This window comes from Podarcis raffonei, chromosome Z (genome assembly GCF_027172205.1).
Source record: "Podarcis raffonei isolate rPodRaf1 chromosome Z, rPodRaf1.pri, whole genome shotgun sequence".
In the NCBI taxonomy this organism is placed as follows: domain Eukaryota; kingdom Metazoa; phylum Chordata; class Lepidosauria; order Squamata; family Lacertidae; genus Podarcis; species Podarcis raffonei.
In genome coordinates, this window is record NC_070621.1 from 47262313 (window position 1) to 47288718 (window position 26406).

Sequence of the window (26406 nt, forward strand, 5' to 3'; positions counted from 1 at the left end):
TGTTTTAATGTATTTGATATTTGATGTTAGCCGCCCTAAGCCTGGTCTGGGCCGGGGAGTGCAGGGTATAAATAAAAATTTACTTACTACTTACTTACTTGCTTACTTACTTAAATGAGAGGAAAAAAATACAAAACGAACAACCAGTGCTTATACACGTACAAGTTACCAATTGCTTTTATGTGAAATTATTAATACATAGGTAGTGGGTTTAACTGCAGGTTGGAAAGCTAGCGGTGTTACTTGTAGGTATTAGACAAGCATGAAAATGGCTGCACACTTCTTGTATATGACCACAGCCAAATAGAAACTGATGAGGAATGTCAGGGAGCATCCATCACTTTTACTGTTCTTCCCCAAGGAAAAGGACTCCTTTTTTTAAAAAAAGTCTCCTTTTTAAAAGAGAGAGAGAGAGAGAGATTCCTGTGTATAACTAGGGTCAACGGGCTGTGTGTGGCTTCCTTTCCTACTGTCCTGACGGGTTGTGCCCGCTCTTGGAAAAGTGATGGGGCTGGGCTTGGGGGGGGGGTCGGAGTTCCTAGCCAGAAGTCCAACAGTATACTGTGGTGAGACAGCCTTAGATAGCTTCAGCTGCATGCACACCATACATTTAAAGTGTATGGCTTTTCCCAAAGAACATTGGGAACTGTAGTTTGTCAAGGATGCTGGGCTTTGTAGCTCTTTGCACGGTTGCCTGCAGATCCTAGGATTGTTTTTTGGGGGGTGGGGTGGGGAGCAAAGGTGCTTTAAATGTGTGGTGTGTATGCAGCCTTCCTAATTGTTCACTTCACTCCTCTCCTGCTGGGTGGGTGCATGGCTGGTGCTAGGAAGGTGCCTGCACCGTGTCATTTTCCCACTTAACTGATGTGAATGATGCACAAGAGTGCCCCTTGCATCTATAGGGCTTTGTTGAGCAATGGAATTCAGAACTTAAGGGGTGTTCACTGTAAACACGACTAGGGGCATTTTCACAGACACTAAAATTGGCTCTTGCCCCCACCAGCTGCATTGCCTGCACCCATAATTCAAAAGCACCGTCTTTGTTTGGTTTGGGCTGGAAATGCACAACCTACAGTGAGGGGGGGGAAGTATTTGATCCTCTGCTAAATTTGCCTGTTTGCCCTCTGATGAAGAAATGACCAGTCCATAATTTTAATGGTAGGTTTATTGTAGCTGGGAGAGACAGGGTTTTGCCACCAAGTCATCTTTTGCAAAGGGATCAAATACTTATTTCACTCATTATAATGCACATCAATCTCTGACTTTTGTCTTCTGGTTTCTGGGTGTTTACCTGTTGTTATTCCGTCTCTCACAGCTACAATAAACCTACCATTAAAATTATGGACAGGTCATTTCTTTGTCAGAGGGCAAACGGGCAAATTTAGCAGGGGAGCAAATACTTTTTCCCTTCACTGAGCTTAGAGCTCCTTGCGGGGAAAGGTGGGGCACAATAAATGCATAAATAAATGAATTAATAGTCTCAATTTTCTGGAAAACATCATGTCTCAAGGAGTGTGTGTGGACAATTCCTTGGGGGAGTCGTGGGTGGCAGAATACGATTGATATAAGAGACAAACCCCAGATGCAGGTGGTATGGGATTGAGATGAGACTTTTGAGGGGAGAGAGGCTTTTGTGGCCGAGAGGGAAATGGGGTGTGGGTTTTTGTGTGTATGTTTTTGCACGTCTCTATCCTGGTATGTGAAGCGGGGCCGGATTTCTCAGGACCGTGAGGTGGGGGGAAGTGGGTGTCAAAAATATACGCAAAGCAGAGCATTTTCCGAAGGGGCACGGACCGAATGCGCGTGGGGCACCCGTGGGGAAGAGGTAAGGATAACGCGGAGTTGGGGCTCCTGTCTTTTTGTTCCGTGGAAAGGGGGACCTGGTTTTGCTAGGTGCGCCCTCCCCTACACATCTGGGGTTGTTAGAGGGGGCATTTATGCAGGGGAGAAATATTGTGAACTTGGGGATCCTGGATCGTGCCTTCGGGTGGGTGGGTGGGGGGTGGGCGTCTGGCTCCGCAGTGTTCCACCATGGGGCAGGGACCACCCCCACGAGGGGAAGTAAGAGGAACCTCCAGGGGAGGGCGCTCACAGATACGGTCCGGATGGGGGGCGTTGCAAGGGGACGGGCCCTTCCCTAAGGCGGGCGGGAGGATAAAGGTGGAGGGGTCCTCTGGCGCCGGCTCCCCAGCACCCGTCCCTCCCGGAGGCGGTGCCCGTGCCTGCCCCACCCTGGACGCGCGCTCGCTCTCTCCGTCACTCGCCTCCCCGGGAGACGCTGCGGCGGGGCTGCTGGTGGCGAGCGGGGAGCCGCGCAACCTGCGGGAGAAGAGGTGAGGGGGCGCCGGAGGACTCCGGAGGTGTTTTATGCGGCGGGTAGGAAGAAGGAAGAGGAGATTCAACAGGGGCAGCCCCACTTTCATGTGCGTGTGTCTTGGGGGGTGGGGTGGGGGGTGGCGGTGCTTGGGGAGGGGGCGATTTCTTTCCTCGCGACCCCTCCTTAGATTTGGGAGGTAACCGTTGTGCTTGTTGTCGTTGCTCGAGATGGGGGAGGCCGGAGGGACCCCCTCCCGTACCTTCCCTCCCCGACCCCCCAACCCGCACCAACCCCCGGCGCCGCTCCGCGTTTCTGCCGTTCCGCGTTTTCCATCTCGCCCCCCCGCTCCGGGCAGCCGTGTAACTCCGCGCCGGGTTTTGCGCGCCGCCGGGCCGGTCTCGCGAGCCCGGAGCCCCGCGCGGCCAATCGGGGCGCGGGGCCCGAGCGCCGGCGGCCAATCGGGGCGCCGCCCTGGCTCGCGCCGCGGCCAATCGCAGGCCTCCCCGGACCGTCCCCCCTCGCTCGGGCTGCGGCGCGCTGAGGGCTCCGAGCGGCGCCTCCATTTAAAGGGGCCGCAGCAGCCACCCGAGCCTTGGGCGGGCTCCGAGTTAAAGGCAGGTCTGGCGCGCAGAGACAGGGAGGGGAGCTCGGGGAGCCCGGCGGCGAAGCTCGGGTCGGGGAAGCTGCGGCAGGTGAGGGGGCGCCGGGCGGGGCGTGGGGGAGGGGGCGGCCATCGTGGGCTGGGGGAGGGGCGGCGGCGCGGGACCTCGTGACAAGGGGCGGGGCCTGGCTTGGTTAGGGGGCCCCGAACCCGCACTGGTGGGCGGGGCCTGTAGCGATTGGGCCGCGTCACGGGGTGGGATCCTGCAGGTACTTGCTGTTCAAGAGAAGGAGCCAGGCCAAGTCTCACCTGGAGCCCTTGGCGGGGAAGGGAAAGCGAGGGAAGAGGGCTCTAAAAGGAGGCGGGCCTGGGATTGGCCAGGCCTGCAGTGGAGAGGTCAGGATCCTGCAGGTACTTGCTGGGCAAAGGGGAGGAGGTTGTGGTCGAAGCTGGTGGCAATCCTGGCCAAGTGTTACCAGGGGTGGGTGGGAGGGTAGCCTAAGATCTGTGCAACAAGGCAGGTCCGGGATGCACCGAAAGGGTGGGATTCTGCGGGCACTTGCTCAAGGAGAGGAGCTTACTTGTGAGTAAGGCCATCAGGTTGCAGCAGCAGGCCGAGATGTGCTTGGCATGCCACTAGAGTGTGCAGGGAAATGCAGCGGTGTTATGCTTGTTAGGCTGCCTCTGAAGATGGGTTGGAAACTTCAGCTGGTGCAAAATTTGGCAGGGACACGAGAACGGGCCTTTTGTGTGGTGGCTCCCTGATTATGGAATGCTCTCCCCAGGAAAACTCGCCTGGCACCTTCCTTACATATCTTTAGGTGCCAGGCAAAAGTGCTCCTCTTCTCCCAAACTTTTGGCTAATTAAACAATCTATGGCTTTTAAAATGTGTTTGTTGGAAGGGGTATTGGTTTTCTTTATTTTATTGTGCATTTTGTGTTGTCATTTTTTATTTTATGTTGTGAAAAGCTATGTGATCTTTGGATGAAGGGCAGTACACAAATTTAATAAATAGTGATAATAATCATGAGGGATTCTGCAGGTACTCACCTTGCAAGGAGAGTTCTACTGTTAGCAGGGGTGGGCTACAAGCTCAGTTCAGAGAATTGTAGACTTTGAGGTAGTTTTGTAGGCCTCAGGGTACCCGTTTTCCTGTCTAAGCCAACATTGGGGAATCTGTGCCCCCCCAAATGTTGTTGACTGCAACTTCCATGAGCCCCTGACAGCATATCCAGTGGTCAGGGACTTGTAATCAAAAAATATCTGAGGAGTCATGTTGGCAACCTCAATTGTAGGCCCACCTATCTTAGCCTATTGCTCAAATTGGGGAAACCCTGGTCAGATCTCACCTGATACTTAGAGGACAGGATAGTGGTTTGCCCTGGGATGTATTTACACTAGGGAATAGCCATTCATGTATTTGCTGTGAAGGGGAGGAGCAAAACCCCTGAACTGGGACCAGTTCAAGCTATAGTAGCTGATTGGCTTAAACCAAGGTACCTGGGAAGGACCATAGATTGCAGGTTTGGGTGTTGGACTGTACTAGGAGAAAGGATCCTGTAGGCACTTGTAGAAAACAGAGGCAGTAATTGGATTGAGCTGCACCAAGTCTGAAGGAGAGAGAATGGCTTAGAAGGTTTGGGGGGCAGCGGGGGGGGGGAGAATCTTGGAGATCTGAGCTGGGACAAGGCAAGCATGACTAAGTTGTACTTGTGGAGGGAGGGGAGCTGGTCTGCAGAAAGGCAGATTTGGTTTGGGCTTGGAAGACATCAAATAGCATGCAGATATTTGCAGAGGAAAGGGGGAGTGATGGCTTGAACTGGACTCGTTTTTGTTTTGGCTAACATCAAACGCTGGATTGTGCTGAGGAGTGACCAAGGCTTGTGGGAGGTGTATGTCCCACAGCCCTTATCCTTGGGAAGAGCTTTTTTCAGTAGACAACATGTTTAGGTTTTGAGTAACCAAGGAAGGAATCCAACATGAAATTGTTGAAGATTAAAGAGCAAATGGCTTCAGCTCTGCTAGCTGTTTTTATCATACCACTGAAATACTGCTGCTTTGAACTTCTCTGAGATGCCTGTCTGAGGGAGAGCAGTTATTTTGAGTTCTTATGAGCAGGATGCAATCTAAACATTAAAAAGATGAGTTGCTTCCCTAAAACCCAGGGGTCTTGTTCTGGTGCAGATTCTCTACAGCTTCCAACCCATTGGGTTTAATCCTGGCTCTGTGTGTAGGTTCACCAGCCAAATAGGAAGCCTGTAGAATGTGTGGCTTGGTTATTGCATTTGGTCTTTTGTCCTCCCCACTGCCCCTCCAACTAAATGATTGGCAGCACCTGGCTTGGTGTCAGCATTCAGAGTCCCAATGACTGAATATTAAATTGGACTGTTGATTGGATTGGACCAAGGAACCTCTGCACCCTGCATTCTGGTGTGGGTTCAAAGCTAACGAAAGGCAAGAACTGTACATTAACACCCATTCTCTGCTCCAATGTTGGGATGGGACTTTTGTAATATTAGCTGTTCTACTTGATTTGGAGAATTAAACTGTGGCGTGGAAAGGTTCCAAAGGAGTTGCAGACAGAGGGAGAGGAGGTTTTGCTTGTGATGTATGCAGAAATAAGAAGCGTGGAAAAGCTGTTATATGTCCCCATGGGGGGAAGTAATAGAGACTTGTGTTATAAGCCCATAGAGTGGGCTAGAAGACTGTGGTGGGTCCCTTCCTGACAGGGGATAGAGCAAACAGTGAGGGTGTGTGTGTGTGTACCTCTGTGTAGAGCAATTATTAAGAGACATACATTTTCTCAAAGGATGGAATCTTGTTCCTAGGAGGTTTAAAAAGACTTGAGACCACTGAATGCAGAGTTTCAGAAAATCTGACTAGGTGACCTTTGGGTCCCTTTTGTGTCTGTGTATCAGCCATTCTTGCAATGCACTTAGTGCTCCTTGTGTGAGAGGCCCCTAACTGAGAGAAAGGGGGGGGGGATTCTCTTGCTACAATCTCCCACCATTCCCAACCTCTTTACTTTCCTCCTAAAAGAGACATTTGCTTTTTTCCTAGATCAACACATAGCTTGTGTTTCACAGACTGTTCCTGGAAATAGATGCCCTGCAAAGCTGTGTGTCCTCAACATCACCTGGCACACAGCTTTTGTTGTCTCAGAAGTGGCTTTGCTTTTTCCTTGTGGCTGGGTTTCCAGGGTGGGCCTCCGTGAGCAAGCCCAGAGAATTGCTAAGTGGGGCCACTTGAGTTGTATACTGACTGAGCAGGAGGCAGATCCACAGGAAGTTGTTTGTCTGTCTAGGACTTCAGAGCCTTCCCCAGGTTCAGATAGTCCACCTGTTCCCAGACTAAGGAATAGCTGGTGTTGTAATTGCTCAAAACAGAGATCTTCACTTGGGGAAAGCTTATAAGGTCTGCTGCAGATTCAGTACATGTAATATATTGATAACCCAGGCGACCTCTGTAAGGAAAATGCACCCGTTTTACAGATAGGGGAACTGCCCATTGCAGGTTGGTCTTCAGCATAGTCACTGCCAACATGTTGCTTTCAGTGTCCTTTATGAAGCCGGCAGGTGTCCCCTCAGGATAGAACTTGCATACCTGCTAGTCTGGGCTTAGCCAACATGTTTTTGGACAGCTGCCCCATCATCCCTGACCATTGGTTATGCTGGCTGGAGCTGAAGGGAGTTGGAATCCAACAACACCTGGAGGGACCCATATTGCCTGCCCCTGTTCTAGCTCATAGCTGATGTACCCACAGTGCTGTTCAAAGGAAACCAGGGTTAACTGAAAGGCGATGGGAGAGGTAGGAGCTTCCGATTCCTTGCAGATGTTTGCTTGCTAAAGAGCCTTCGTTAATTGTCCAAAGAAGCATTTGGGCTTTTTTATTTTTTCCTGAGTCCCACTAACACAGGTGCTGACTGGTTCACCACCAGCTCTGAAGTCTTCCATGAGGCTGTGGCTACCTTGCCTTTTTCAGATTTACATATTCGGATTTGTAGCCTTGTCTCTCCTGTGCCTCAGAGGTAGCAACAGGATTTAGAAACAAGCAATCAAAATGCTTAATTGGATAGCTGCTGCTTCTTTTTTGACCCAGTCATTAGAAGTCCAGTGTTCCTGATCACCAAAAAACAAATCCAGATTTCTGTGAGAAAAGGCTTTCTCAGGCGTGGGTTGCTGTAAAGCTTAAGAAGAATTCGGTCTGGGAGGAACAGCTTTTGCAAGGGCCCCTCTCTGCCTGGCGTAGCTGTGTAGAATTGTCTGCTGGTAACACTAAGGGGCTATTCTAGACTAACTGGATCCTAATGGTGTCTATCAACCTGAGAGCACCTTGCGTACTTGGAATGTGTATTGTCTGTTGATCTTTTTAATAAACGTGGCAACTGACAGGTGCTGGTGGAAAAACATGACACTTCACTGAGACTTCAGGGTTGGTATGGGGTAAGGGCAGGGACACAATTTCAAATTACAGTATACCAACTCATCACCTGATTCCTTCTTATTTTTTAAGATCTCCTCCAGCCAATAACTTTTGTGCGAACACAAATTTTCTGAACCCTGATTAGTTCAGAATTGCTCCCCTGAGTGTGAAAAGGCCTAAGTTGGTGTGGGGGGTTTTTTTTAAGGATTATGTGTCTACTTCTCACAATGCTTAAAAGATCTTCTGTCTTCTGGACCACTTCCAATGGATTCCCAGTATTTGCCATGAATGAATCAGTTGAATTTGAAGTTAGAAATTTTTGGTTTGTGTTAGTTCTGGTTCACGAGGGGAGGCACCCTTCTGAGCCAGTTTTGGGGTCTGATTCAGTTTGGCTCCTTGTTGCTGGCAGCTGATCTCCAAGGCCTCGCACGGTTAGCTGCTCGGAAGAGCTACATCCCTTATATTCCCATATGTGCTTAAACGTGCTAACATTCCGTTCTCTCCCCTTTCTGCCTCCTTGTTTTAAGCCTTTTTCTGAATGGAGTCGAATGAATTTCCTGGCTCCTTGGGGCCAATGTCGCTGCCTGATAAGCCACTGATTGGAGACCTTCCTGCAGACATGGAGTATGGAGAGGATCTGCTAGCGTCCCAAACAGCCTCCATCCCACAGGCTTCAGCTCAGCAGCCCCAAGAGATGGAGTGGGAAGCACCTAAGCAAGCAACTTCAGATGCAGACCTGGACCCGGGCTTGGTGAAAACAGCCGAATTGTCTGATCTGAGCAAATCCAACAGTCTGACCCTCAGCAAGTCTGGTGCTCTAGATGTTACGGAGAAACCCAGTCTTCTCGATAGCTTGAGCAACAATGACAACGTGGTGGACCTGGATAAGTCTGAGGACCTGGACAACTTGTACAAGACACGAGGTTCTGCAGATCCGGAGGGTGGACCTAGGGATCCCCCTGTGCCAGGAACCGAAGCCCTTGTGCCAGAAGCATGGAAAGAAGCATCAGCATCGAAAGTAGACTTCAAAAGCACAAAGGATGATGGAGAGGAGAGTGCAGCCTCCCTTCCTGACAGCCATGTGGTGAAGTCGCCTGACGTGGTGGAGATGAGCAGCACTTCCTCCTCACAAGAACCAACAGAATATTCCGAGAACTCACCGAAAATTCCGCGGCCGGTTAAGAAAGCCCGATTGAAAGCCCCAAAGAAAAGTGCTCCAGTGCAGAAGGAGGAAGTGGCAACATCTACAGAGGAGGGGAAGGAGCCTGTTCTCAACAGTACTCCAACTCCAGCTCCTGAGCCCATGAAAGAGAGTCTGACTGAGGCTGAGAAAGACAGCAGTGTCAGCCAGAAGGACCCTGCTGAGCCCAAAGCACAAGAGGCTGAACAATCGCTCCAACCTCCAGGTGGGTAAGCAGGAAGGAGGGCTCTCCCTAGAGCATTGCCCTAGCCCCACTTTTGCTGGGGCCAAGTGTGGCCAAGCGTGGGGAGGGGTGCCAGGAGGTGCTCCCACTGTTCTTCTCTTGGGTAAAAAGCTGTTGCAACTCGTTTCTGTTTATAACTAGCCAAACCTAGAGAATGTGATCCCTGGCCAATCAGGAGATACAAAAGAGTAAATAAAATCAACTATATATAATGTTGATTATTTTGTTGTTACTGTATATAAATCTTTGCTTATCTAAGTTAATGAAATTATGTTCATTTAGTACCTTTATTTATTCTTTTGCATCTTTTGTAATAGCCCCTGTTCTGACTTTGCTCGGCAAGCAACAAATTAGACGTTATGTTATGTTAATATTTTATTTATCATTTACAACAAATTAGATGTCTGGCCATTCTCCTCTTCCTTGCAAGATTATACTATTACAATTCACATTTATATCCAACTTTTCTCCATTGTTCTCCTTCATTTCATCCTCACAACAACGTGCCATAGTAGTTTAGGCTGAGAGACTGTGACTGACTCCAAGGTCACCCAGCGTGCTTCATTGCTGAGTGGGGGATTTGAACCCTGGTCTCTCAGGTCCTAGTCCAACACTCAGACCACTACATCACACTGGCTCCTTTCCTTTCTTCCCCAGCTTCTTCCCCAGACAGAGCTAGAGAGCTTGGTCAGCTGTCTGAATGTTGCGCCAGTTGTAAAGGTGTTTCTACTCTCTCTTCCTCTCACCAGCCACACACACCCATAGATGGTTCATTGATAGCTTTCAAGCAGCATCTTAACTCAGTGATGTTCTCGGCATTAGTTTGTTCCATTCCTGACCCTCGTTAGAGTGCAAGACCATACAATCATCAGGCCAATGTCCGATCTAGTCCATCATATTGATCCCAGAGTGGCCGACCAGATGCTCTAATGGGAAGCCTGCAAGCTAGCCATGAGCACAAGAGCTCTACCCACCTGTGAGTCCCAGAAACTGGCATTCAGAAGCATAATGCCTCTGACAGTAGCCATATCAGCTAGTACTAAGTGATAATAGAATCATAGAATGGTAGAGCTGGAAGGGATCTCAAGGGCCGTCTAGTCCTACTTCTAGTCTCAACGTGCAGTTCCCCCATCCAATTTGAAACCATACTGGACCCTGCTTAGCTTTGCAGGTGTGTGAGCAGTTTTACTGCTGCACCACTGTTCTCCCTGAATTTGTCCAGTCCTCTTCTAAAGCCACCTAGACTGGCAGCCTCACAGACAGCTTTGAGGTCTCTCTTGTGTTTCTCTTGCAGGGGAAGACCCTGGCGCAAAAGGGAGCGAGAAGCCAGTTGTGAAGGTAAGGGAGGAGGCAGCTGAAGCAGCCGCCACCCGGTTGAGTGTTTGTCTTTCCACTAAGACCGTCCTAACACTTTCTCCAATCCCCTAGTTTTTTGTTTTTTGTTTTTTTTGGCGTGGGGGAAATTATTGACATGTTCTGTTCATTTCAGGCTTAAAGTTTCTTTCACTGTATGTTTCCTTCCTCCTCCTCCTTTGTGAGTGGGTGTGCATCACTAAACCAGTGTCCCCCAACCTGGTGCCCTTCAGTTGTTTCGGAATGTGATGTTCTGGGCCTGTTCAACAACATCTGTACGGCAGCAGGTTGCAGGAAGTTAGTTTAGACTGTGGACCTGTGGGCAGGGGTTACTCTCATCCATACCTGCCATTCTTAGGTGTTCAGTAAACAATTTCAGAGATGGGGGTTTCCCTGGGCTGCTTGCCATTGTCTGTTTAGATGGTTCCTTGGTTCGTTCCAGGAGCAGAAGAGAAGCGAGCGTGCCAGGAGGGCGGAAGTGTCTCGGCCTGAAACAGTGAACTCCTCTGAGAGCAGTAAGTTACCTCCTTGACTGTAAGAGGACCATGCTTTAAATATGCTTTACGTATTATAAGAAGCTGTGTTATTCCAGGTTAGACCCTTTCTTCATCTAACCTGTTGTTATCTACTGTAATGGGCAGCAGCTCTCCAGAGTTCAGGCAGATGAGGGTCTTGATCAACACTTGCTTGCCTGGAATATTTTAAAATTAGGCGTACTGGAGCTTTCTGCATTCAAAGTGAGCACTCTTGCCACAGAGGTGTGGCCCTTCTCCCAGAAGAGTAGGCCATTTTGGCGTGGTGGGTAGAGAAAGGTTTGGAGGGGAGACTCCTGGGTTCAAATCCTGCTCAGCCCTGCAGCTCAGTGGGCCGTTTACTACCTCTTAGGGTGGCCCACCTTGCAGGGTTGTTGTGTGGGTTAAAGAATGGGTTGAGGAAGAAGTATGTGCAATGCCTTGAGTTCTTCAGTGAAATGGGAGAGCGAAACAGCAAATGTAGCCAGATATGTGTAAAGAAAGGGTGGAATCTGCCTTCTGTAGGATTTGGAGGCAAGGCTTAGTAACGGATCTAGTTGCACAGTTAAAGAGGATCCTGCTCCAGTGTGGGAGTTGACAATCCTTGTTGTCTCTTTTGTGTATGTGGAAACTGTACAGGCAGGATCTGCCCTTCTCCTGCTCTTTCCCCCCAGTTTCTAGACCCCTCCTGTGCAGCAATGGCCAGCGACAGCCAACAACCTCTTGTTCTCTCTTGTGCTCCACAGTCCCCGTCTCGGATGAGGATTCGGATGCCATGGTGGATGACCCCAATGACGAGGACTTCGTTCCCCACCGCACCCGGCGCACCACGCGCCTGTCCCTGCGCAACCAGGCAGCCCAGCGAGCTGCCCGTTCCACCGTCACCAAGATGACTTGCGCCAACTGCCGGACCCCACTGCAGAAGGGCCAGACGGCCTACCAGCGCAAGGGGCTGCCCCAGCTCTTCTGCTCCAGCTCCTGCCTTACCACCTTCTCCAAGAGGCCTCTCAGCAAGAAGTGCTGCACCTTCTGCAAAAAGTGGGTGCCCCAAAACCAACCAAGTGCCCTTTTCCCAATCTGCCCCTTCTGCTTTGGCAGGCCGCAACTCTGCAAGTACACTTTGCCCTCTTGCTACTTCCCTTCCGCTTTCGTTGCTCTTGGGTCCCCATGTCACCTCTTGCCCACACTTACTGGGATAGTCCAGGGTGTGGCCTCCAGGCCCTAGTCTGACCAGTGTCTTCCTGCCCCTTAGGGAGATCTGGAATGCCAAGGACTCCGTGGTGGCTCAGATTGGCTCAGGCAGCTCTTTCCATGAGTTCTGCTCTTCTGTGTGCCTCTCGCTGTACGAAGCCCAGCAGCAAAGACCGACACCACAGTCGGCAGAAGCCTCAGACACTGTCCGTTGCAGTGTGTGCTACAAGGCTGGAGAGGTGAGCGCGTCGGCTGTCTGAGAAAGTATTGCAGGGTGGAGGGGAGATGGAAATCCATGTGAGTAGTTGAAAGCTGCCAGGCAAGCAAGAGGCCAGTTGAGGAGTGCAAGGGACAGACAAAAGGGTGCAGATCTTTGCTGAGCACATGGTTAAGCTATGGAATTAACTTTCACAAGTGGCAGTGATGGCCAGCAGCTTGGACTTGAAAAAGAGTGCTAGACAAATTCATGTGCTACTAGTCACAATGGTTATGCTCTGCCTCTGCTGTCAGAGGCATTATATCTCTGAAGGCCAGTAGCTGGAAGTCACAGGTGGGGAGAGTGCTGCTGTTGCCCTCATGTTCTGCTTGCAGGCTTCCCAGGAGAGGCTTCTGGTTGGGCCACTGTGAGAACAGGATGTTGGCCTGGTCCAGCATCCTGGCTCTTCAGATGTTCTTCAGGGACAGGCCACAGAGGACTACTTGTTTCGCATGCAGAAAATCCCAGATCCAATCCTGTTGGTAGTATTACATTTCAGGTAGCAGGACTGGGAAAGGCTGCTGCCTTGAGAGTCCTGAGTCCCAGTAGGTGGTGTGGACCTCTATAAGGACCTGTTCATATCTGTAACTTGTATATCAAGTAAGGTGATGTTGGTGGATGTGTAGGAAAAGACAAGTATACTGGGCAGATTCCAGAAAGGTAGCCATGGGGCAGATGGGCCCTTGGAGACTTTAACAGATCCATTGAGTGATGGATTGCATGAGCATTTACAACCTGCTTCACTTTGTTCCTGAAGCACAATGTCGAGGAAAAGGGAGAATGGAGTAGATTATATGGGGATGTTCTGAACCAGAAAAAAATGTGATTTTTGGGAAGGAAGATCTGTTAAATAGAGGTTTCTCAAGTAGCAAAACAATCATATACTAGTATAGGGTGTGGATCTAGAATAGAGATTCGTCCCGACTGACAAGCTCACTGAGAACAGAGATCTAAAATTCAGCAGAACGTCTTCCAAGATGCCGCAATTCCCGGTGTAAAGTGGAATGTCAATGCAGGATATTATAAGGTTGGCTGCTAGGTACAGCCTCCCCTGCCCACAAAATGTTCAGCTGTTTCCTTGCACCTGGGCCCAGCCACCTCCAGCCATTACTTAGGGGCTGTAGAGCACCGCTGCTCTCTGGGGATGGAAGCTAATGCCAGGCCTGGTGACCCACAGTTCTGCTTTGCCTGCAGATCCAGCACGAGGTCAGCAATGGGAATGTGGTGCACCGCATCTGCAGCGACGCCTGCTTCACCAAGTTCCGTGCCACCAAGGGTCTGAAAACCAACTGCTGTGACAACTGTGGCCTCTACCTGTACAACAAGGGCCTGCCACTGGAGTACCTCTTCCACGAGGGGCAGCAGAAGCGCTTCTGCAATACCACCTGCCTCAACAGCTACAAAAAGGTGCAAATGGGTGGAGGGGATGTCCCAGAGCTTGGGTCCAGACCCTCAAGTGAATCTCTCTTTGAGCCAGGCCATGTGATGGACCTTGCCCTGTCTCCCCTCCCCAACGTGAGATTGTGTAAAAAAGTTATTGTGGGAAAGGTGGTAAGGATAGCTTGGCTTGGGTGACTGAGTCTCGTGTGTGTGTGTGTGTGTGTGTGTGAGAGAGAGAGAGAGAGAGAGAGAGAGAGAGAGAGAGAGATGTTTGATGGGGAAGGAGATGCTTGTGAGGGAGAGAGGTGTGTGTCAGAGAGAATGACACACACACAAGTGCAATGTCCGTTAAAATCCAGGAGGGAGTGGGACATAAAGGGTGCCCTGCAGTGAAAGAGCCTGCGTGGCAGCTGTCCCTGCACTGTGTTTCTGCAGAAGAACACCCGGGTTTATCCATGCATGTGGTGCAAGACACTCTGCAAGAACTTCGACATGCTGTCCCACAAAGACCGGAATGGGAAGATGGGCCTTTTCTGCTCTGTCTGCTGTTCCACCTCCTACAAAGTCAAGCAGGCTGGCCTGACAGGTAAAAGCAGAAGGGTGGGGGAAAGAAAGAGCTCCTTGGATTCTGCTTAACCAAGGGTTGCTAGTCCATTAGGGCAAATGGGGCACTTCCCCACCAACCTCAGCTTGCCCTCACCTGGCCTGGCTTCTTAACAAGCAGCCTAGGAGGTGGCACCACCAATCAGCTTCCTCCTCTTCCTCCTTCTCCATCTCAGTGTTGCCATTTTATAACTTAGCAAGGCAAGAGGATGAGGACAAATCTAGAATTAGTTGGCTCTGCCTGCTGTTGGCTGTGGCTTCACCTATTGTTGGGCTCCTTGACGTCTGTCCCAGCTCTCTGATAGCACCATTAGGTTTACTAGCACTTGGCCAGTCTCAGAAGGGTGGTGGTTGGCCACAAGTGTGGCGTTTGCTAACCTTAGCACGTGGGGAACGGGAGGCAGCTGGATCTGTGCTTTAAGACACACGAGTTTGCTCCACCTGACTTGCTGCAAAATTCCAGACCAAGATGAGACCCCCAACTCCCATTGGGGTGGACTGTGCTACATGGGAGTGGAGAGAGAGAGAGGTCAGGTCTCTCCATGCTAAATATTGATTGCCCTGCCTGGGGTAAGAGTAGTTTGGACCAGGCGGAGGAGAGCATTTCTTCTCATTTTCTCTGCTTAATGTTACATCATAGAACTGTAGAGTTGGAAGGGACCCTGAGGATCTTTTTAGTACAACCCCCTGCAATGCAGGAATATGCAGCTGTCCCTTATGGGGATTGAACCTGCAACGTTGGCGTTATCAGAACCATGCTCTAAAACCAACAAGGCATCTTCTCTCACCAACCTCTGCCTCTCCTCTTTTCCCCAGGACCCCCTCGGCCTTGCAGCTTCTGTCGGAAGAGCCTGTCTGAGCCCTGCTACTACAACAAGAACGAGCAGGTGGTGTACCAGTTCTGCAGCCCCAGCTGCTGGACCAAATTCCAGGTACATAAGGAGGCTCTGCCGCCGTCACAGTGACGGGACCAAACCCAGGAACGTGGGTTTTCTGCATGGCTGAGATCTGGTGCATCCATCAGACTCCTGAAAGTCTCTTTCTCTTTCTCTTTCTCTCTGCTTTCATATTTATTTTAAAAAAAGGGGGGGGGAAGCATCTAGCTCGTTGTTTGCCAAGAAGAGTGTTGGAAGGCAAAAGGCATGTCTGCCAAGGGCTCTAAGGCTAAAGAAGACATGGGGGTGGGGGAGTGGGCTTCTGTTGGCCAGGAGGAGAGGAGAGGAGGGGTCACGTTGCACTTCACAGTTGTCTGCTCCCTGCCAGGATTCCGTGTACCTTTTTTAACTCTGCCCTATATTGCAAAAGTAAAGACATCCATGGCTTGTGATGTAAAATTCATCTTCTCGACCTTTTGGCACTGCTTAGTAAAAAGGAGCCCATTCTGCATCCCTCGTTCTTGGGTCCCGTATATGTGTATGAAGATTTGCCATCTTCCTTCCTGGACCTCCAGCCCGCAACTGCCTTGTCTTCCAAGCTCCAACTCTCCTTAGCTGCCCAGTCTGCACACAGCTCCTCCTGTCTTAAGGCTTGTGTGAGAGATTCCAAACCACCCTCCTCCTCCCAGATCAACCTCCCCTCTCAGCAGCTGCCCTGTATATCAGCACTGTATGGCCGCACCTCTCCCTTCAGAACTTAGAATGTCCACCAGCACAATGCTCTGACATCACAGAAGCCCAGCCAATGGCCAGAGGATGGGGCAGGGCACGTTGGTGGAGCTGGTTGGGGCAGGGGAGGGAGGAGGGCGTGTAAAGCTTGCACACATCTATTTAGCTTATCGATATATCTCTATATATGATGTCAAATCTATCGTGGGGGTCATTGTCTCGAATAAAACTGTTTCTACTTCTGCTGACGCAGAAGAGAGTTTGTGTCTGCTATCCAATAAATAGTCAAATTTATAACATTTGTGTGATTTGCATAATTTATTCTACTCGCAGAGTGTTGGTCTTGTACTGCCACTGTCCAATGGCCAATCCCTGTTTCCTCCCAGCAGCAGCTGCAGTAGCTGGACGTCCCCTGGGAAGAACCTGTATGGGGTGCCTGCTGGTTACTGTCCCCCTCTTTGTGGAATGGGGTTCAGTCAGCCTTCTGTTGGGGGAAGCAGCGGGGACTTGTGTTTTACACTCAGTGGGTTGGGGTCATGGGCGGGTGATGCTGCTGGGGGTATGTGGTGAGAGGGTGGGTGTGAGCTGGGGGGCTGGGGAGGCAACGCATGGAGAGGGTCAGGAGCATGGTGAATGCTGTGGGCAGTGCTGGTGGCGGTGGGGGAGTGGCAGACAGGGATGCGGTTGTGAGTGTGTGGCTTGGGAGTGTGCAGGTGGTGGCTGGGTCGGTGCCTTTGCTGAGTAGTTGTGAGCCTGGGCACGGGCAGCTGCAGGCCAGCCAGAGTGGGCAGAGGTTGATCCTGTGTCCCCCTACCCACCCCTTCTGAATCTTTCCCCTTCCCTCAAAATGCAGCGCACCAGCCCAGAAGGTGGAATCCACTTGACTTGCCATTCCTGCCACAGCCTCTTCACTGGGAAGCCTGAGATCCTGGATTGGCAGGTGAGGGGGCCTGCAAAACAAACAGCAGAGGCAGAGGGATTGCCAGGGAGGGAGATGTGGAGATGAGCAGGACATGGGACCTTACAGCCACTCCTACAGAAAGACAGTCTGGGGTTGGCCTGGGAGTTGCTGCTGATTTTTGCTTTGTATGTATGTGTGCGTGCAGGGGGTGGGTGGGCGGGAATCTGGAGCCTGCCCTTCGAAAGCAGTGGGGCTCCAGTCCAGCTCCGCAAGATCCTGTCTCGCTGCTGTGTTGCCCGATGGCCGAGCGTGGCCTCCTCCTCCTCCTCCTTCTCTCTGGCAGGACAAGGTCTACCAGTTCTGCTGCCGAGACTGCTGTGAGGACTTCAAGCGCCTGCATGGGGTGGTATCCCAGTGCGAGCACTGCAAGCAGGAGAAGCTGCTGCACGAGAAGATCCGCTTTTCTGGGGTGGAGAAGAACTTTTGCAGCGAAGGTACCTGGGCAGCTACGGGGGGAGCAGGGCCCTGTGCTGGAGAGGAGGAAGAAGGGGGCCTTGTGTGTGGCAGAGAGTCGTCCAGGGGCTGAAGGCAGGGCGGGGGGAAGGCGCCCCTTCTTGGAGGGGCCCTTCCTGCTGTGCTGGCGACCAGCTGGCCCTGCCACTCCTCCTGGGTCCTTGCATGCGGTGGGCGATCGTTTGGTCACTCGGAGGAAACTCTTCTTAGAACCAGAGAGGTGAGCGATTGGTGAGTCCCCACCACCCACCCCTGTTGTCAATTCCCGACCCCCGGGGGCCAGTGCAGGACACGTTTTGCTCTCAGGAATCTCTCTCTCTCTCTTTCTCTCTCTCTGTCTCTGCCTTCCTGTGCTTCGCTTGTTCCTCCAAGCCTTCGCTCTAGGCTTCCTGCTGGCATTGGTGTGCCCACACGTTGCTCACTCTTTCTCTCCCTGCTCTGGGAAGGTTTCACCCGTCTCGTTTCTCCGCAGGGTGTGTGCTTCTTTATAAACAGGATTTCACCAAGAACCTGGGCCTGTGCTGCATCACCTGCACTTACTGCTCCCAGACGTGCCAGCGAGCCGTCACCGAGCAGCTGGAGGGCAGCACCTGGGACTTCTGCAGCGACGACTGCAAAAGCAAATACCTGCTCTGGTACTACAAGGTCAGTGCAGGGGCTCCGCTGGCCTCAGTGCCCACCTGCCGCTTGGCCCGCAAGGGGCCGGAGCGGAGCCCAGGAGCCCAGGTGGCCCCCTCCGCAGCCTTGTCGTGTTGTTTGTTTTTCAGGCGGCTCGGTGCCACGCCTGCAAGCGTCAGGGCAAGCTGCTGGAAACCATCCATTGGCGGGGGCAAATCAAACACTTCTGCAACCAGCAGTGTCTTCTGAGGTTTTATAACCAACAGAACCAGCCCAACCTGGACACCCAGAAAGGGCCTGAGAGCCTGCTGAACAGTGAGTCGCTGGGTGCTTCGGCTAGCTGAGAGCTTCAGGGGTCTGGCTTGAGCGCTAGGGAACGATTCTGCACTGGCCCCGGGGGGTGGGGGGTGGGGGTGGGATGGGACCTGGCGGGGAGCACCCCTTCCCCCTCCATCGCTAACCTCTCTGGTTCTATGACACACAGGGCCAGCCACGAGAAGCCGGCGCTGCCTGTAGCTCCCAGGCTGTTTCCGTGGGTGGCTCCCCTTCTCCAGCGGACAGTTCCATGTGTAGGGGTGGGGCCTGGCCTGGCATGTGGCTTGCCCATGCCGCTCCCCAGAGTCCAAAAGCTAAGCCAGTGTTGGGCCAGGTCAGTTCTGGGATGGGAGACCCAGAAATATGAGCAGGAAGGGAAGATCCTCCCGTGGCAGGAGAAGTGTCCAAGGCAGGTGCTGGAGGCCGTGGTGTTGCCAAAAGGTCTGCTGCTGGGTACCCAGGTCTGATGCTGGGAACAGGCAAGAAGCCCAAGGACTCCTCCTCCTCCTCTCCCATTCCAGTTTTCTTTCTTTCTTTCTTTCTTTCTTTCTTTCTTTCTTTCTTCCTTCCTCTCTCTCGCTCTCTCTCTTTGTCACGCTCTCAGCATCACTTTCTGTCCTTTGGGTTTCTGCTCTCCCCTCCTTCCTCCTGGTCCACCCACCATCCTCTTACAGATTTCCTAGGCAGTGATCCTCAGCCGACATCGGGGTGGCAGATGCCCTGTTGAGAAGAACCAACCTTTCGTTTATTTTCATTTTTATTTTACAGCTGTTGAGAGCGGGATGCTGTGACTGTTGTGTCCAATAGATTACGCATGTTTATCTGAACTCATTAGCCATGAGGGCTAGGAACGTGTTTTGTTTCTGTTTTTAAGGAAAGGTGGGGTTCTTGGATGCTGCATCCACAGTGAATATCAACTTCTGTGTAGGGGGCTTTTGCACTTGCGCAGAATAGCAGAACTCTCATGTGGGTGCTGACTTGCAGAGAGTCCAGCGAGTAAAGGTGGGTCTCCCTTAGAGGCAGGGAAAGGCAGCAACTTGGCAGCGAACAGACAGCACTGTTTTCCTCCCGGTTTTATGTCCTGACTGCACTGCCCTGACTTGCACCCTTCCTCTGGAATAAGTCACATCACTCCCCTGCTTGGCCTGTTAATGGATTTGCCTGAGCTTCAGTGGATGGCTCTTGCAGGGGAGGGGGAGGGGGCTTGTCTAGTTCCTCCCTACCCCACGCCAACACTTCTGTGATATTCCACATATCTGCTAAGACCTGGGAGCCTTGCCTCAAACGTACTACTTGAGCCCTGATAAACTCCTCCTCGCCTAGGTCTTTCTGTGGCTTCTCCGCCGGCAGACGGGCCAGGCCTTAACTCTGCAGTGGCGAAGACTTGCCAGACTGAACCTGGAGGAATGGGAGATAATGAGGAAAGCTCCCCTTTATCCCTTCGGCACCAAGCGAAAGGTGGCCCGCAGGACTGCCTGCCTGCCAGATCTGGGCAGGTGGCGACAGGGGGGAAAGCAGCTCACTCCCCAAGCCCTTTTTTCTTTCCAGGTCAGACCCCCGAGCCAAAGCAACCCTCCTCTACCACCACCTCGCAGAAAGCAGAGACCAGCACGGTGAGTGTCCTGAGCAGGGATTTCCCACTGTTTGCTGGGCTGCTCCATGGAGGGAGGTTGTTGGCAGTGTGGGGCTTGGAGGCTAAGATGGGGGAGGAGGGCAGCATTTGACCCCCAGGCAGCAGGTTGGTCTCTGTCCCTTCCCCCATGCCCTGCATTGCTAACATAGCCTGGCAGCTTGCAAGGAGTGGGGGCCCACGAGTGGCCCTGCCAAGACGCGAGACGTACAGCAGAATGCCTTGCAGGAGAGAGGGGTGGGTGGGGCACCATCTCCCTCTGGAGTGGCTTCTGACACACGTATGGATCTGCCCAGGTACCTGCGAAGAACAGCTCTGCCCCGGCAGCCGCCGCCGCCTCTGCTGCTGCGTCCCAGCCGTCATCTCAGCCAATCACCCCGCGGAAGAACAAAGCCGCCATGTGCAAGCCTCTCATGCAGAACCGAGGGGTCTCATGCAAGATAGAAATGAAGTCCAAGGGCTGTCAGACAGGTGAGGGGGCACAAGGGAGGCCGGGGCCAACACAGCAATCTGCTGGGGAGATGAGTGGTCAGGCATTCTCTCAAGTGGCTTGGTCCTGGGCTGCGTACAGGGCCCGTAGATGTTAGCCCTGCAACCTTAAACTTGGCACTGCTGCAGATTGACAGCCAATTCGGTTTGCACCCCATGAGCAGTGTATTTGCTGTGCATCTGGGGCCTGGAGGACCTGATCCAACACCTTTGGGAGCAAGTGGCATCCCTGTCCTGGAGGGCTGTGGAAGCCAGGCAAGGAGAGGCTCTCTGACGGTGTGTGCTTATCCTTCCTGACAGAAGCCGACTGGAAGCCCCAGGTGGTTGTGCTGCCCATTCCTGTGCCCATTTTCGTGCCTGTGCCTATGAACATGTACTGCCAGAAAGTACCTGTGCCTTTCTCCATGCCTGTCCCGGTAAGTGTGGTTCCCTGCGTCTTCCCCATACCGGCCCATTCAAGCTTTCCTGCATCCCCATCACCACGTTCTCCTTAATCCTCCTTCCCTGCTCCCCGCAGGTGCCTGTGCCAATGTTCCTGCCCACCACGCTGGAGAGCACGGAGAAGATTGTGGAGACCATAGAGGAGCTGAAGGTGAAGATCCCTTCCAATCCTCTGGAAGCTGATATCCTGGCCATGGCTGAGATGATCGCAGAAGCAGAGGAGCTGGACAAAGCCTCTTCGGACCTTTGTGGTAGGTTTCATGATTGCATTTCTCTGGGAGCAGCAGCACCTGCTGCTACTAGAAGGGTCCCTAGCTCAGTGACAGATCATCTACCTTGCATGTAGAAGGTCCCAGGGAGGGTTGGGAATAGCCCTTTCCTAAAACCCTGGAGAGCTGCTGCCAGTCAGAAAAGGCAGTCCTGAGCCGGATGCACCCAACGGCTTGGGCTCCTCCTCTGTCTCTGCTTATTGCAGCAGCTGGTACTACGATGTTAACACACCCAGGGCTGGGAGGAAGAGAAGCAATGGTTTGCCTAGGCCAACTTCAATGAGTTCAAGGCAGAGATTTGAAGCAGCGACTTCTTTGTTCACATGCCTGACCTGCTTTCTGTATTCGCAGACCTAGTGAGTAACCAGAGTGCAGAAGGCCTCCTGGAGGACTGCGACCTCTTTGGGCCGGCAAGAGACGACGTGCTTGCCATGGCGGTCAAGATGGCAAATGTCCTGGATGAGCCGGGTCAGGACTTGGAGGCTGACTTTCCCAAAAGTAAGTGCCAAGGCAAACTCGAGGTGTTGGGCATTTGCTGGAGCAGGTGTGGTGGGGGATGCAGCACTGGTCTCCTCTGTGCTCTGGCAGGTGCCAGTTTGGTGGTAAGAAGGATTGCTTGTGTCATGCTGGTCTCAGATCCTTCCTCGGCGCCCCTAGGGCAGGTGTGGGGAACCTTTGGCACTTCAGGTATCGCTGAACTGAGCATGACCAATACTGGCTGTCTGGCATTTTCAGTTATGTAATATGTTGCAAGGGCCCTCAGTTTCATCTCTGCCTCCTCAGCTGGGAAGAGTGGCTGGGTAACAGGTGCAGGGCTTTCTGAGTGGTGGTTCCACCCTCATTTCCCAATATCCCTTTTGGGGAAGCTCCTCCCTGCCCCTTCTCCCTGTTTTCAGAGGGCACTGTGGTTATTGGCCACGCTTGCTGGGGATGATGAGCATTGTAGACTCTCAGAATTGTAGAGTTGGAAGGGACCCCAAGCATCCATGACAGATGGCCATACAACTTCTTCTTAAAAACCAGCAACAAGTGGGAGGCTGCAGGTTCCCCACACCTCTCCTGAAGGAGCCCTAGGAAGCCCATTGGAAAAAAGCTGTCTCATTGGCTCGCTCTCCCTCTGCAAGGAGTGGGGGTTTGTTCTCTGCAGGCTTGGTCCTGGAAGGTTATTGTGTGTATCTGCTTGGGGGCAGGGGAGCTCCATAACTGATCCACTTCCCATACTGCTTCATTCCCTACCTAGACCCATTGGACATTAACCCCAGTGTGGATTTCCTCTTTGACTGTGGCCTTGTGGGCCCAGATGATGTCTCTGCTGACCAAGACTTGCCTCGGAGCATGCGCAAGGTGAGTCTGCTCCTCAAGGCCACCCGCTCGCCTCATTTCATCTAATGTTGGCTGATTGATTGGATTCGGGGTTGAGTAGCCCTGTGATAAGTCTCCCACTCTGGGCTCAGAGCAGCCAGCCCTTCCTTCAGCAGAATGGAACCATTAGGCATAGCATCACCATTTGGAGGAAGGGTTGCAGCTCAGTGGAGGGTCATGCACTCTGCATGCAGAGAGTCCCGGTTTCGGTCCCCCGGTGGCCTCTCCAGGTAGGACTTTGGAAAAGGCCCTGACTTGATACCCTGGAGGGCTGCTGCCATTCAGACAATGCTGAGCTTGTTGGGCCAACAGTCTGATTTGGGATAAGGCAACTTCCTGTGCTCTGTTAAAGTTAGGATACCCAGCGTGGTGCCTTCTAGATGACTATGACTACAACTCCCAGCATCCCAAACAGTTTGGGCTACAGTCAAGGGGGCAATGGGAGCTGCATTCCAACAACAGCTGGAGGGCACCACGTACGAGTCAACTGTTCACAAATGCATTCTCCCCAAAGGTTTTTTAATTGGAAAGGAATGGGATGAGCATCAGAGGGAGGGAGGGAACTGGTGTGAGGAGCCCACTGCTTAAACTAATGCTTAAACTAATGCAGATATTTCCAACGCTTTTGGGTCCATGGCTCCCTTGACCAACTACATTCTTTCTGTGGCACCCCTGTGGCCCACAAATAACCCCGAGATGCATTTTTAATAAAAGGACACATTTTACTCATGTAAAAACACGCTGATTCCCGGACTGTCCGCGGGCCGGATTTAGAAGGCGATTGGGACCCCAGGCCTTAGTTTGCCTACCCTCAGGCAGGAGTTCATCAAACACAAAAAGTTTTATTAAGTTTATGACACAAAGTCGGTCAGGAAACGAGTTCTTTCGGGTAGAATTCAACTTAGTTACCGTAATTTTCGCTCCAAAACACGCACTTTTTTGCTCCTAGAAAGTAAGGAAAAATGCCTGTGCGTGTTACGGAGCGAATGCACTCATGGCTGCCGTCAGTCAAGCAAAGCGGGAGCCGCTTGCAGGGCTTCTGTCCCGCTCTAGGTTTGCTTGCTTTACAGCCAGGAGGAGGGGGAGGAGCCGGGGAGGAGGGAGGGAAGGAGAGCCATGGCAGCAAAGCGGGCAGCAGCCGCTTACATGGGAGGAGGGACAGACGGGAGCCATAGCGAGCCGCAAAAAGCTCCGCGTAGCCAGCAACAGCTGCTGCAGCCTCAGCTAGCAAAGGTCTGTGCGCTCTCTAAACTGAGCAATGAGGCTGCAGAGGGACGGCAGGGCACAGGAGGGCTCTGAGCCACGAGTGCAGTGAAAACCAGTAAAAAAGTTTTTTAAAAGGCTGCTGGGGACAGGAGGGCACGGGATGAGGGAGAGGGGGAAATTACAATTCTCCCAGCGTCTCAGCTGATCCGCTGAGCAGGACTTGGGTTGCAGGGGATTCGCCATTAGCTGCGTAAAGCAGCAAAGAGGGAGAGAAGGAGCAAAGCGGGAGAGGAAAGGAGCTGTTTACACTGCTGTAAGTGGCTGCTGTCCGGTTGGCTCCTTTAAAGCAACAGTGCTCTTTCCCTCCCCCCTCCCTGCTCAGCTCGCCGAAAAGCTCCTTTTCCACACACCCCACGCGAGCTCCTTCTCCCCTTAAACCCCTCTCCTGCATTATTAGCCGCATCCTTCTCCACACACCCCACGCGTGCTCCTTCTCCCCTTATACCCCTCTCCTGCATTATTAGCAGCATCCTTCTCCACACACCCCACGCGTGCTCCTTGTCCCTTGAATGCTTTTCCTTCCCTCCCCACTTAAAATGTGGTTACAAAGCACGGATCCACACGGATCCTCAGGATTTTTGCACTGGGTCACCCCAAGTTCACCATCAGATCACCTAGCATGTCCATGGCTACAGCCTGCACCAAAAAACACCCACACACCCACTGTTTCATGGGGCTGCAATGGCGCAAAAACGTGGTTACAAAGCATGGATCCACATGGATCCTCAGGATTTTTGCATTGGGCTACCCCAAACTCACCGTCAGATCACGTCTGTGGCCACAGCATGAACCACAAAAATCATACATCCACTGTTTCGTTTAGAATATTTTTTTCTTGTTTTCCTCCTCTAAAAACTACGTGCGTGTTATGGTCAGGTGCGTATTATAGAGCGAAAAATAGGGTACTTTAACTATAAGATGTCTCAGTCTTAAACACAGTATTATAGGTACAACTCTTCTTAAATTTCAGTTACTAAATATCAGTTGGCACACTTCAGGTAGATAAATATTCAGGTTTCCAGAAGAGATGGTAAAATGTTCAAATCAGTTGAAATCATACTTTCAACACTATACCACTTCCTTCACAGTTTAATCATTTGGTTCATGAGAGAGTGGCATTTTTCCTCAGTTACCCCCTCTCTTAACAATTCCACACCTGAGATATTATAAATGGTATTACAGACCCAGGGGATCCCATCTCTCATCACTGGGTTGGGAGTCTTCTAGGTACTGAACTCGCCCCTCCTGGCTAGACTGACCCCTCAGGGAGCCTGAATTCCCACAGGATCTGTCTGTCCTGGCTCAGACTCAGCCCTCCCAGCATACTCCTATCTGGATACCTTCCCCAGACCCTCAGCCTGATCTCCCTGTCCCAGCTGCTCTCTCCCTATGGATAGTCTCCTCAGTGCGTATCTCCTCCTTCCCTCAGAACCCCTTCACCCTCTTTTCCAACCTGAAACCTGTCTAACCTCTCCAAACCAATCATATCCCTCCCCCGGAACTTTGGCCAATTGGACGACCGTTTGCTGACAGGGAAAAAACAACGCTTGGTGACTCAAACTGCCCAGCAAACAAAACTTTTCCATCATACCTCTTCACACTGCCCCACAGGGGCCTGTGAAGCACCCCCTAGCCAGCCCCAGAGGCAGCATTCGCCTGGTAGCTCATAGCCAGAGCTGCTGCAACAAAGAGCTATGAGATGTGAAAAGGCACCCGAGGGAGGGAAGGAAAGAGGGACAGAGGCCAGTGTTGCCTGCGGCCCCCCTGACCATCATTCAAGGCACCCCAGGGGGCCATGGCACACAGGTTGAAAACCACTGCACCCAAGGTAAAGGAATGCAAGGGTGTGAGATGGAAATGGTGAACTGTGGGGACTACCCTCCTTCCTCAAGCAAATGTCATGCAAAGCAGATTCTGACTTCGTCTCCCCCCCCCCCCAATTTAATGTGGATGCCCTTCTCCCTTGCTGACAATTGTCTTACAAGACAGGCCTTCCTCTCCTCCTCCCTTCCTCCCCACCTCCCCCAGGGCCCGAAGCGCCTGGTTCTCTCAGAGAGCTGTTCGCGGGACTCCATGAGCAGCCAGCCCAGCTGTACAGCCCTCAACTACTCCTATGGTGTGAACGCCTGGAAGAGCTGGGTGCAGGCCAAGTATGCTGGCGGCGAGACCAGCAAGGGCGACGAGCTGCGCTTTGGCCGTAAGTCTGCGCCAGGTGGAGGGGCAGTTGCAGTTCTAGGAGATGGGGATGCTGGAGTCAAGGAGGGAGGGAGGAGGAGGAGGAGGAGGAGATGGAAGGTGTGCCGCCCCAGGCACTCAGAGGGGGTTTTCTTGGTCGTTCCTCTACCCTCAGAGACTTGAGTTGGGAGGTTGTGGTCTCTAAGTTGTGGAACTCCCCACAGAGGTGCACTCCTGACACCTTTGTTGCACTGCTTATAGCAAACACCGAAGACGTACTCTTTGCCCTGGCTTTTGACGCCAGAGGTGCGTATTTTTAGGGCTTCCCTTTAGTTTTGTGGTTGTAAGTTTGTTTTAGGTTGCTTTTATTAGTTTCGTTTTAGTGCTGTAGCCCAACCTGGGGACCTTAATTGATGACAGTGATGATGATGATGATGATGATGATCACTCTGCTCTGTTGCTGTCCTGCAGCCAAACCCATGCGGATCAAAGAGGACATTCTGGCCTGCACAGCGGCAGAACTGAATTACGGTCTGGCCCAGTTTGTGAAGGAGATCACTCGTCCCAATGGCGAGCGCTATGAGCCTGACAGCATCTATTACCTCTGCCTTGGCATACAGCAGGTAAGGAGACCCCCCCACCCTCTCCCAAATCTTAACCTTCTTTCCTTATGCCCACAAGCAATTGGACCAGCATCCTGCTGCCGAAACACCTGTTGGCTGGCAAGAGAGCTTTCTCTGGGACTGACACATAAGGCTATTG

General features: G+C 52.1%; 1 protein-coding gene across 5 annotated transcripts in view; it reads left to right on the forward strand.

Annotated features, from left to right (window-relative positions):
* Positions 1–2192: 2192 nt before the first annotated feature.
* Positions 2193–26406, forward strand: part of ZMYM3 (zinc finger MYM-type containing 3) — a 30125-nt gene continuing 5911 nt past the window's right edge. The window contains exons 1-21 of one of the 5 annotated variants that reach the window (XM_053374604.1): positions 2193–2376; positions 7870–8748; positions 10061–10104; positions 10562–10634; positions 11378–11669; positions 11884–12061; positions 13273–13485; positions 13894–14044; positions 14878–14993; positions 16519–16605; positions 16910–17060; positions 17552–17724; positions 17847–18012; positions 19561–19625; positions 19939–20113; positions 20432–20547; positions 20649–20823; positions 21193–21339; positions 22082–22185; positions 25498–25666; positions 26116–26267. In XM_053374604.1, the coding sequence (XP_053230579.1) occupies positions 7881–8748; positions 10061–10104; positions 10562–10634; positions 11378–11669; positions 11884–12061; positions 13273–13485; positions 13894–14044; positions 14878–14993; positions 16519–16605; positions 16910–17060; positions 17552–17724; positions 17847–18012; positions 19561–19625; positions 19939–20113; positions 20432–20547; positions 20649–20823; positions 21193–21339; positions 22082–22185; positions 25498–25666; positions 26116–26267 (3615 nt within the window). In that variant the 5' untranslated portion in view covers positions 2193–2376; positions 7870–7880. Of the gene's footprint in view, positions 2377–2826; positions 3010–3191; positions 3330–7869; positions 8749–10060; positions 10105–10561; positions 10635–11377; positions 11670–11883; positions 12062–13272; positions 13486–13893; positions 14045–14877; positions 14994–16518; positions 16606–16909; positions 17061–17551; positions 17725–17846; positions 18013–19560; positions 19626–19938; positions 20114–20431; positions 20548–20648; positions 20824–21192; positions 21340–22081; positions 22186–25497; positions 25667–26115; positions 26268–26406 lie in introns of those variants that run through there. The other 4 variants (XM_053374602.1, XM_053374603.1, XM_053374605.1 and 1 more) reach the window with 4 other exon arrangements.